This window comes from Mchenga conophoros, linkage group LG6 (genome assembly GCF_057382185.1).
Source record: "Mchenga conophoros isolate Kocher_MC1m ecotype Shallow Benthic linkage group LG6, M_conophoros_male_GT1.1, whole genome shotgun sequence".
NCBI lineage: Eukaryota > Metazoa > Chordata > Actinopteri > Cichliformes > Cichlidae > Mchenga > Mchenga conophoros.
The window spans coordinates 5957481-5969571 of NC_140531.1; the positions used below are offsets into that span (position 1 = coordinate 5957481).

The 12091-nt window shown below is 40.6% G+C and overlaps 1 protein-coding gene across 1 annotated transcript in view; it reads right to left on the reverse strand.

Moving 5' to 3' along the window:
* Positions 1 to 3071: 3071 nt before the first annotated feature.
* Positions 3072 to 12091, reverse strand: part of LOC146571960 (cell adhesion molecule CEACAM5-like) — a 29155-nt gene continuing 20135 nt past the window's right edge. Inside the window, exons 9-14 of the mRNA XM_085278430.1 lie at positions 7721 to 7981; positions 6272 to 6532; positions 5007 to 5267; positions 4831 to 4918; positions 4653 to 4710; positions 3072 to 4524 (exon numbers count right to left, since the gene is read on the reverse strand). Of these exons, the coding sequence (XP_085134556.1) occupies positions 4420 to 4524; positions 4653 to 4710; positions 4831 to 4918; positions 5007 to 5267; positions 6272 to 6532; positions 7721 to 7981 (1034 nt within the window). The 3' untranslated portion in view covers positions 3072 to 4419. The remainder of the gene's footprint in view (positions 4525 to 4652; positions 4711 to 4830; positions 4919 to 5006; positions 5268 to 6271; positions 6533 to 7720; positions 7982 to 12091) is intronic.

Sequence of the window (12091 nt, forward strand, 5' to 3'; positions counted from 1 at the left end):
CATCTGAACTGCACAATCACAGAGGTCGTCCAATATGGTCCACTCGTTAAACGGGGACACAGGGCCTCAGGACTAAGAAGAAGAAATGGACCTCGCAAACCTGGATTCTAGGGTGTAAGTGATCACTTTTAAAAGAGATCAAAGGGGGACTGTGATATTATTATATTATCTTATGCCACGTTATGCCCCTGATTAATGATTGTGAAGCTATTATGTAGTTTTAGTTTGCATTATTCTCCTGAATTAGAAGAAGGTGAAACTACATGGAGTGCAGAATTATTAGGCAAGTTGTATTTTTGAGGAATAATTTTATTATTGAACAATAACCATGTTCTCAATGAACCCAAAAAACTCATTAATATCAAAGCTGAATGTTTTTGGAAGTAGTTTTTAGTTTGTTTTTAGTTTTAGCTATTTTAGGGGGATATCTGTGTGTGCAGGTGACTATTACTGTGCATAATTATTAGGCAACTTAACAAAAAACAAATATATACCCATTTCAATTATTTATTTTTACCAGTGAAACCAATATAACATCTCCACATTCACAAATATACATTTCTGACATTCAAAAACAAAACAAAAACAAATCAGCGACCAATATAGCCACCTTTCTTTGCAAGGACACTCAAAAGCCTGCCATTCATGGATTCTGTCAGTGTTTTGATCTGTACACCATCAACATTGCGTGCAGCAGCAACCACAGCCTCCCAGACACTGTTCAGAGAGGTGTACTGTTTTCCCTCCTTGTAAATCTCACATTTGATGATGGACCACAGGTTCTCAATGGGGTTCAGATCAGGTGAACAAGGAGGCCATGTCATTAGTTTCTCTTCTTTTATACCCTTTCTTGCCAGCCACGCTGTGGAGTACTTGGACGCGTGTGATGGAGCATTGTCCTGCATGAAAATCATGTTTTTCTTGAAGGATGCAGACTTCTTCCTGTACCACTGCTTGAAGAAGGTGTCTTCCAGAAACTGGCAGTAGGACTGGGAGTTGAGCTTGACTCCATCCTCAACCCGAAAAGGCCCCACAAGCTCATCTTTGATGATACCAGCCCAAACCAGTACTCCACCTCCACCTTGCTGGCGTCTGAGTCGGACTGGAGCTCTCTGCCCTTTACCAATCCATCCATCTGGCCCATCAAGACTCACTCTCATTTCATCAGTCCATAAAACCTTAGAAAAACCAGTCTTGAGATATTTCTTGGCCCAGTCTTGACGTTTCAGCTTGTGTGTCTTGTTCAGTGGTGGTCGTCTTTCAGCCTTTCTTACCTTGGCCATGTCTCTGAGTATTGCACACCTTGTGCTTTTGGGCACTCCAGTGATGTTGCAGCTCTGAAATATGGCCAAACTGGTGGCAAGTGGCATCTTGGCAGCTGCACGCTTGACTTTTCTCAGTTCATGGGCAGTTATTTTGCGCCTTGGTTTTTCCACACGCTTCTTGCGACCCTGTTGACTATTTTGAATGAAACGCTTGATTGTTCGATGATCACGCTTCAGAAGCTTTGCAATTTTGAGACTGCTGCATCCCTCTGCAAGATATCTCACTATTTTTGACTTTTCTGAACCTGTCAAGTCCTTCTTTTGACCCATTTTGCCAAAGGAAAGGACGTTGCCTAATAATTATGCACACCTGATATAGGGTGTTGATGTCATTAGACCACACCCCTTCTCATTACAGAGATGCACATCCCCTAATATGCTTAATTGGTAGTAGGCTTTCGAGCCTATACAGCTTGGAGTAAGACAACATGCATGAAGAGGATGATGTGGACAAAATACTCATTTGCCTAATAATTCTGCACTCTCGAAAGGATTTTACATAACAACAGACTTTGGCACACAAAGAACAAAACAGAGCTTAGAGAGGTGGCAGCTTTTATACACAACTGGAAACCTCAGGACAGTCTCATAGGCATCGCTACTGTTCTTCTGTGGAAAAACTCCACAATAGCCTTTACCTTGTCCACGGTTGTTTTCCCTACCTTCAGGGAATCTTTAAATCATCAGGTTTAATGTATGTGCCAGACATGGATGGTGAGTCCGCTTCAGAATTTTTTATGGCTTTGGTGATGTTTGCAGCATTATCACTCACACAGTACACCACTTTGTCCTGTCTTGCCACTCATTTGCCACTCTTAATAGCTCCTGTACCAGGTTTTCTGCAGTGTTTCTGTCAGTGAAGTCAAAGCAGTCCAGCTGGAAAGATGTCATCTTGTAAATTTCAATAAAGTGGCAAGTGACAGGCATGAAAGAGCAGGTGGTTCTAGAGGTCCAGCAGTCAGTTGTCAGGCAAACTGATGGAAGTTTTTTCACCCTGTCTTGCTATAATGCACGTTCTGTGTCATATAGTTTTGGGATTATTGTTAGGGATGGTGTTTTTCTACTAGGTAGAGTGTACATGGGATTTAAGCCCTTTAAAAGTTCTAAAATGGACAATGCTATGAAAATAGATCTAATGATTTCATCCTGTCATGGGTTGAGTCCGATAAGTATGATGATCTAAAGGCAGATACACAAAGGCTGACTGGAATGAACTAAAAGCAAGTCATTTATTTGGCTGATTGCACAAATATATACATGAAAAAAATGAAAACTATTAACTACTAAAACCAAAACTTGAACCCACATTCAGCATAAGGTGCCCTGGAGAAGATACGCAGGCATTCTGACATAAGATATGGGGGACAGTGAAAATGTATACACAGACGGCTAATTAGGGGAAGTGAAACGAGCTGGAGAGAACAAGACACAGGTGGACTAAATCACAAGAGATGAGACAAACAAAGCAAAGCACAAGGACAACGACTCTCAAAGCAAAACAGGGAGTTACATAACTAAATGAAACATGAATGAAGAGGAAAGGACACCCTCAGGGAGGAATTAACACTAATGAGCCATGTGGACTTATTAAAGGACCCAAAACGCAGGCAAAGAACAGCTGATATGAGTGAATGTTTATTTTCAAAGTGGCAAAATGACACCAACAGGGAGATTAACGCAGACGAACCGGCAACATGCAGAAGAACACACAGCAGTAATCAAGGGATGGGAGACACGCCTGGGAGAAATCACAGCTGACGAGACAGAGGAAACGTAAACTGAACACACTCACATGAGATAGAGACCTTCAGAATAAAACAGGAAACTAGCAGGCACAGAGAACCAGACAAGACACTGAACTTAGACAGATTCACGAGCAGACACAGTGACACCATGGACAGACAGAGGGGACACAGGCAGGCATGAAACAAAACCCTAACACATAGCAAACCTAAACAAAAGACAGAATAAACAAGAACAAGAAATATAAAGAAACACAAAACACTAAGTCGTCAGACTCAGGACCATGACAAAAATAGCTGAGAACTGAAAAAAAAAACAGCACTGGTGACAGTGTTGAGATGTGAGGAGACAGGAGCTTCATCTTAATATTATTTCTTTGGAACCATTTTTATTTTACATGTTTAGCCCTGTTTAATATATCAAAGATATATCAGAGATTTTATTCAAGAAGTGCTTATGGAGGAAATATACAAATATATGTGATTTAATGCAAATAGAGTGATCAGATAAACATCAGAGCTGGATGACTATACCTGCTACAGCATTAGGTTATCACCTCTCTTCTGATTGACATCAACTATTTTATGCAACAAATGTATATGAATTTATAATTTACATCTGCACAAAGCCTCGCTGGTTTCAAAAATGTACATAGCACACAGTGTCTCTGGATAAATTAATCTTTCTGTTGACAAAACAGAAGGATTCAGAAGAAAAAAATACATGTAAACTGTATTTGTCTTTAATATAGGAGAATGCAATCTGAAAATAAACGTTAGAACAATCTAAAGCTAAATTGAAAAAAAGAAAACTTTCTACAAACCTTCACCCTGCATTTAGAGAAAACCGAAATGATGCTACAACTTCAGTTGAAGAAGTTGCTGTTGTTTACAAGGAGGGGAGATACATGGTGTGAGTTTGATGTAAAAAAGACTTTACATTTTGTATTTACAAAAACATCAGAAGTATACAACAGAAGGCTGAAACTGTTTCCCACAGTTTATCTCACAGTTTAACAGCAAACAAAAGCTCACTGATCTAAAGGGCAAATAAAGTAGAAAGCAAAACGTCTTACAAATATCTCATTAGCTCTGTGAAGCATCACATCATCATGCGGTAGCAATAAAATTAATACAAAATTTGTTTTGAAATGTGTTGCTAAATTTAAGAAAAAGAAAAAAGCTTAAGTTTAATGTGTCCACTTCATTCCTGCCTCACCTCAGTCTCCTGTACTACTTTAGGGATGACAATTCTCTCTTTAAATCATTTTTAATCTGGTTCAACAAGTAAATAATATTTACGAGGTACATGGATTTCAGTTCATTATGTTTCTTCCATGCAGGACTCTCAGCTAGTTGGACTTCACTCCAGATCTTCCTGCACCTTCTTGTCTGTCTGTGCTTGCTGCGAAGGCCTTTAAGGCTGAAAGGTTCTCATAAACAGAATGAGAATCTAACTGATGGAGAGACATTAAAATAATGATAAGACTAAAAGAGCTTCTTTAAACATATATTGCATTGTGGTAAAATTATTACTGGCTCTAATTCATATTGCAAAAACTGTCTGTTGTGTAGCACTTCTTACCTGGATCATATCAGCAGGTCCACCTGCTCCAGTATGTAAGTTTGCCTGTTTCTTCTTCCTGGATAAATTCCAATAACAAATCAATTTTTATTGAAACTGAATCAGCAGCTTTAAAGATAAAGTTGGGGGGAAAAGAAAAGTAATGGAACTGATGATTTTATATATACATATATATTACCTTATCTGTATACTCAACAAAAACAAAGGAATCAGCATCAGAACCACCAGACTCAACCTGATGATATTCGCGATTATTACTGATTTCACTAAAAAGAAGACAAACAAACAGGATGCAAGTCTGAGTTGCACATCTAGTTTCACAGATCATTCAACTGTGAGGAGCATCAAACTGACCTGCCACAACATCCAGCTGTAAGATGGAGTTCTGATGTCCTCTTGAGTTCTGGGCAACACAGTAATAACTCCCACTGTGTTCAGGTTGGATGTCAGTGATGGTGAAGTTCTGTCCTGATGCCTTTGGTGACTCATCATCCTCCTTGTACCAGGTGTAATTAGCTGCTGGGTTAGCATCACTGCTACAGGTCAGAGTGACTGAACTGCCCTCCACTATCTCAGCAGAGGGGCTCACTGACACAGAGGGAAGTCTCGGAGGATCTAGTAAACAGTAAATTAAACACTGTGTAAATTTATATTCAAATTCTGTTAAGATTCTTAAAAAGTATTTTGAACGTTTAGACTGACAAAAAACACTCACATTGTACATCCACTGATAGAGAGGTAGAGTTGGCCTCTCCATGCACATTCTCAGACTTGCAGGAATAATCCCCACTGTCCTCCAATCTGATGGAGATAAAGTGATAAACACCCTGTTGTCCTACTGACAGTACTTTGTTGTCTTTGTACCAGGTGTAATTAGCTGCTGGGTTAGCATCACTGCTGCAGATCAGATTTACAGGGCTGCCTTCCACTATCTCATCAGAGGGACTCACTGATAGAGACAGAAACTTTGGGGCATCTGAAAGAGAAGGTAAAGTTTGCCTGTCCATTGATGACTTAAGCATGTTCATGTAGTGTGATCGTTGGATTAGGTAATTGGATTTACATAATCCTTTGGTTGCCAATCAGGTCTCTCTCGTGACATGTAAGAGTCTAATTTCTGTCCTTCAACCACTCAAATCAATACAAAGGATGTAAATATAGGAAAGTCTTCTACTTATCATTCTGAAAGTCAAATGAAACCAAACCCAACCAAAAGAAACCTACAGATTCAACCAGAATCACAAAAAATATGTTCAAAGCAGAAACAAATCTGTGCTGTTGTGGAGGGTTTTGTGGCATTCAGACAATTACAGTACCACCCATCCATCCATCCATCCATCCATCCATCCATCCATCCTCTTATCTTTGTAAGGGTCACGGAGGGGCTGGAGCCTATGCCAGCTGCCATAGGGCAGGAGGCAGGTGTTGCAGGGACAGACAGATAGCCATTCACACTCACAATCGCACCTATGGACAATTTAGAATGACCAGACCCAACCCCACTAACTGCATGTCTTACTGATGGTTTACATCTCAGGGATGTATATCCAGAAGCCATTTGGAATCCAGAGTGCTTTACTGAAGCTGCACAGTGAACAACTAGCCATGTTTTTACTTACATTTTACATCAAGAAGTTTGTTCCTAGACGTCTTCATCCCCAGCTTGTTTCTGGCTTTACAGTAATACACTCCAGAGTCAGAGGACTGAATGGAGCTGAACCCAAGCTGGAAGCTCTCACTGAGAGGTTTGCGATCATTGTTCTTGTACCAGGTGTAGTTAGCTGCTGGGTTAGCATCACTGCTACAGGTCAGAGTCACTGAACTGCCCTCCACTATCTCAGCAAAGGGACTCACTGACACAGAGGGAAGCTTTGGAGCATCTGGAGGAGGAAACATGAACATATTTAATGTTTAATTACACATTATGATTGAGTTTTCATAGTAGAAGATAAAACTACATGCCCCGCCCAATAACACTACAGCTCACATTAAACAAACACTCATGGGTCATTCTTTAATGCTTTCTTTAGACCAAAGATGGTCTGAATCTCCTGATTTATGAGCCCCAGAGTTAGGTTTGAAAATGGGTCTGACGATTTTATCCAGCAGTGAATATATCATTCGCTAACACGTGGAGATCAGGCACATTACTATGAAAAAGTATTTGCCCCCTTACAGATTTCTTTTTAAAAATGTTACTAATTTATCACACCTCTAGAACTTTTGAATAAAGATATCACTTGAATCGATAGCTGGATAGCTTTTAAACCCTAACCTAAACCAGGGGTGGGCAACTCCAGGCCTCGAGGACCAGTGTCCTGCATGTTTTAATTGTAGTCTTGATCTAACACAGCTGATTCAGATGGTTAAAGGGTTAAATGAAATGAAATCAATTAAAACACTATTTAAAAGCTGCATTTTGCATTCGTCTAATGGTAAAATGTGTTTGATGACCACAAACAAACAAGTGGCAAAAATGCAAAATAAGAAATCAAGGAGGCAGATATTTTACATAAATATTACAAGCAGCAAATCCAAACTCTGTCACATGTGCTCAGTGTGAATTCTCGTCAGGTCTCATCACCAGTGGTGGACCTGCCAGTTCTGGTGTTATCTTATTAAAGCCAGTGCATCTGCACAGTGCTAGGCTGTGATTACAAGTCTGACTAAAGGATTTCCTACTCCACCCTGATGCAGTCTGTTTCTGACAGTTTGTCCGTTAACATAAACATGCACGTGAGTATTTCACTCAGGTTCATTTTATAGCTCTCTGGCAATGTTGCTCCTCTTCCTCCAGACACTCTTTGATGCTCTTTTATCACCTTCATCTCATGCATCCATCAGATACGAGAACACTAACATGAAGGATTCACAGAGGTTGCTTTTTCCTAAATGTACCAAAGTCCCTGCAGTTTGACTTTGTGTTAATTGAGCAGTACATGTCTTTAAGCCAATAGAATAAAGTGAATAAAATAATAATCTACTGAAGCTACTGAATGAACTACAGTACCAGAATATCAATATATGAAGAAATGTATTTTTTAAAATATTAATGGTCTTTTACACACAATTCACAATGATGATGTTGTGTCCAGTCCTTTTTGTCCCCAGGTCGTTTACAGCTGTGCAGTAATACTCTCCAGCATCAGAAGACTGAATGGAGCTGAAGATGAGCTGGGAGTCTTTACTGAGAGGTTTCTGATCATCCTCCTTGTACCAGGTGTAATTAGCTGCTGGCTTAGCATCACTGCTACAGGTCAGAGTCACAGAGCTGCCCTCCACTATCTCACCCGAGAGAGTCACTGACACAGAGTGGCGTATTGGAGCATCTGGAGGAAGAAAAAACCCATAAACATGTGTAATGCAACAGTTACAGATACATAGAAACATCAATGTTAATTTTTTTTTTTACCTGTAACAAGCAAAGTGACTCCAGGAGAGCCAGTATAACGTCCACTACGATAGTTTGTCTCAAACCTGAACTTGTATTGAGCTGAGTCGCTCTCTCTCAGGTCTGTGATTCTCAGAGTGCTGTTGTTCCGAAAAAAATAATACTCCACTCGAGCGTCATAGTTTGGATCAGTTTTTAGATCCACAGGTACATCTTGTTGCAATTTAGTAAACCATAATCTTTTCTGAACTTCAATAGTTTCATTATTTATTCTGGGTGGGTATGTGTAGGTGCAGCGTATCTCCACCGATGATCCTTTTACAGCACAGATCTGAGTAGAAGTGTAAGTCACTCCCCAGCCATTCTGACTCTGTACCACTGTAACACAGAGCACATCAGAAAACACAATAACACATGTGCTATTGTATCTGGAGTAAATGAATTTGTTTTAGTGCAATGACAGCAGAATTCCAAAATGGTTTTGCATCGGTTGATCAACATTTTGTGTTATTATATCACTGACTCACTTGTCATTTCAACCACCTGTTTGTTTTCAGAGCAAAAAGATCAAATGGTCTTATCTGTAGACATACAGTACCTGACACAGAAAGCAGCACGATAAAAACTCCTCTGAGTGCTGCAGTTAAACTCATAGCCGCTCCTGTCATCTGTCTGTGTGACTTCAGAGAAGAAAAGAAATGTTAGCAGGTAAATAATGTATCCAGGAATTAGACACATCAAAAAACAATTCTCACTCTGTCTCTTAAGATACCTTTCTGATGTGGTCTGCAGGCAGAAAACTGAGTTCAGGTTAGTAAAAGCGCCCTTCCTTCCTTTTCACACCTCTAATACACGCAGTGATGCAAATGTGTCAGTTTTTCATTGTCACAATTCAATCCTAATTTATAATATGTGTGAGAACATAATAAAAGTTCATGTGTCTGGTTTGTTAGGAGTAAACTAATAATAAAACAGCTTTTTAAAAATTATTATTTATTTTGTGTTTTCTGTTTTTTTGCACTCAGATACCTTTGTGGGTTTCTGCTCTCTAAGTCACTAATAAAAGCCACAACACGCAGCGACTGGCACCCACCATCACATCCGGTTTAGTTGAGTTATTTTTTTACTTTGAACAACCAACACTGCAGAAATGCATGTGACCAAAACAATTCAGTAAAACCATACAGCCTGTGTGTGGGCTTCCTCTTCTGTCTTTATTTTAAGACAATTTATGTCTTTAAAAGACTTTTTACAGTAGCTCTCTTTAGAAGGCTTCACTGAGAGGTCTGAGAGGGTCATGCTGTTCTGTAATGCATGAGGGTTAAAACTACTCATAAGCATAAGATGTATAAATGGATCTTGTAGCTATATGCCACAGTGGCTGATGAAGAGGTGATCATTGTGATCAACATATCACAAAAAGGTTAATTTGAGAAAATCTAAATTAGCTGTATGTAAGCGGCAATACATGAAAAACCACAGGACCCATCATACAAGCTGGTTTAGAGGTGATTCTTACAAAAAAACATGTCTATGCAAACTCCCAAACCCTAACAACACAACTGCTTTAAGAATTAAACTTTTATCCCACCAGATTTTAATACTTACAGTTAAAATTGTACTCCTCTCTCACTTTATCTCTCACTTCGACCGCCATTGTTACAAGAACAAAATTCTCCAGTATGGATCGCAATGAATCCTGGGATAGGGTGGGCCATAAAGGATACACCCAAACCATCCTTCAAATCCAGGGAAATGGTGGATGCATTTGTGGGCCGCATTTGGATCAGCCTTCGAATTTGGGCAGCCTTCATCACCTGACTGTGATTTAATCAGCCTACAAATGCAGTTTCTGAAGGATGCCTCTGAATTTGGACACAGCCACTGTGGAACCATCCTTTCTTCTACTCAGCAGCGTACCAAGATCCTGCGTGATGAACCAAAGATTTTGAATTTTCATTTATTAGTCCATAATACCTTCTTCCAGTCTCCAGTAGTCCAATGTGTTATCCCAGGCAAGCCTCTTAGGTAGAGCAGGTCATTTGACAATGAGAAGGTTGTTTTTGATTGACTGGCTTCTCCAGTCTGCATGCCAAAGTATCCTTGGGCATGATACTGAACGTCAGGTTACTCCCTGATGTCTTTACAGTGGGGTGGCTGTAGCTCAGGTGGCAGAGCAGGTCAGCCACTAATCAGAATGGTCGGTGGTTCGATCCCAGGCTGCCTCCTGGCGGCATGCCAAATATCCTTGGGCAAGATACTAACTCTGTGTTTGCCTACTGGTGGTGGTCAGAGGGCCCGGTGGCGCCAGTGTCCGGCAGCCTCGCCTCTGTCAGTGCACCCCAGGGTGGCTGTGGCTACAATGTAGCTTGCCATCGTGAATGGGTGAATGACTGAATGTAGTGTGAAGCGCTTTGGGGTCCTTGGGGACTAGAAAAGCGCTATACAAATGCAGGCCATTTATCAGAGCATGAATGTGATTGTTTGATAGAAAACTTGTTTTTCTTATTTTTTATGTCCATCCATCCATCCATTCACTTCCGCTTATCCTTTTCAGGGTCGCGGGGGGCGCTGGAGCCTATCCCAGTTGTCATAGGGCGAGAGGCGGGGTACACCCTGGACAGGTCGCCAGTCTGTCGCAGGGCCAACACACAGGGACAGACAACCATTCGCACTCACATTCATTCACACATTCACACCTAGTGGCAATTTGGATTATCCAATTAACCTATCCCCACAAGCTGCATGTCTTGTGTTTTTATTATTATTTAGTTTTCTTTATAGAACATTGTAGTGCCTTAGGGAGGGGGGCCACTAACCCAAAGTCTCATGGGACGTTCATGCAGACATTCATGAGTAGAGTCACAGTGTTAATAAGAGCTATTTCAGTTATCCTGTGTGCATTTATCATTGCTATTGTTAATTTGTCATGTGAATTGCAGCTATTTGTTTAGTACTGAGTAATGGCCATCATGACTGAGACTGCTGTGCCATTTAATGATCTGTGGTCACTGTTGCTGATTGGGGGTGTTATGCTAATAGAGCTGCATTCCTGTAGTTGAGCAGTTAATGAAACAGCAGGACTGCAAATAAAGATTGAGATATCTGTTTACTCACCACAATAACTTTATTATTTTTATTGTATGATGATCACCTGTAGCAGCAGGCGCTTCAGTTCACAATGCAACAGATCACTAGTATGATAATGGTACTATAAACTGTGCGCGTGGTTTTCAAATGTGGATCAAAGAGCAAAGAGCTGCATCAACAAGGGAGCTTAAAAGAGGCTGAAACTGTTGTGTTGGTGATAAACATCAGATATTTATCACCAACTCAACAGTACAGATTAAATCAGGAAGTTCATTTTTTCTTGTATTGGCTCGTTGTGCGCATGAAAGCTGTGAAGAGGAAGTAAGCTGACATATTTCAGAAGTGTGATTTCTGTCTTTTGCCTGCACACCAGAGCGTAAACGACTCTTTAGAGATGATGATCTTCCCTTCACCTTTGAAATGGTAAATGGCCTGTATTTGTATAGCGCTTTACTTAGACCCTAAGGACCCCAAAGCACTTTACACATTCAGTAATCAACCTATTCACACACAGGTGATGGCAAGCTACATTGGAGCCACCCTGGGGCGCACTGACATAGGTGAGGCTGCAGGACACTGGCGCCACGACCACCACCAGTAGGCAACGGGTGAAGTGTCTTGCCCAAGGATACAATGACCGAGACGGTCGTTGTATCGAACGGGGCTCGAACTGACAACTTTCCGATTACAATACGAACTCCCAAAAATCTTGAGCCACGATCGCCCAAAGTAGAATTGTTTATTAGTGTGTACATGTGGTCACATTATTTACTTGCTGCCATGTTTTACTGCTTCTGAAGTCACATAGACAGATGACCGGAGCATTATGAGTTTAACTGAGTGCAGTGGGAGGATTTGTTTTGGTCCTTCTCTCTGTATCGAGTGCAGTATGTCTGCATTTAGCTTCAGAAATGAAGGAAATGTGGACAGTTTAATTAATTTTATGAACATGCACCAG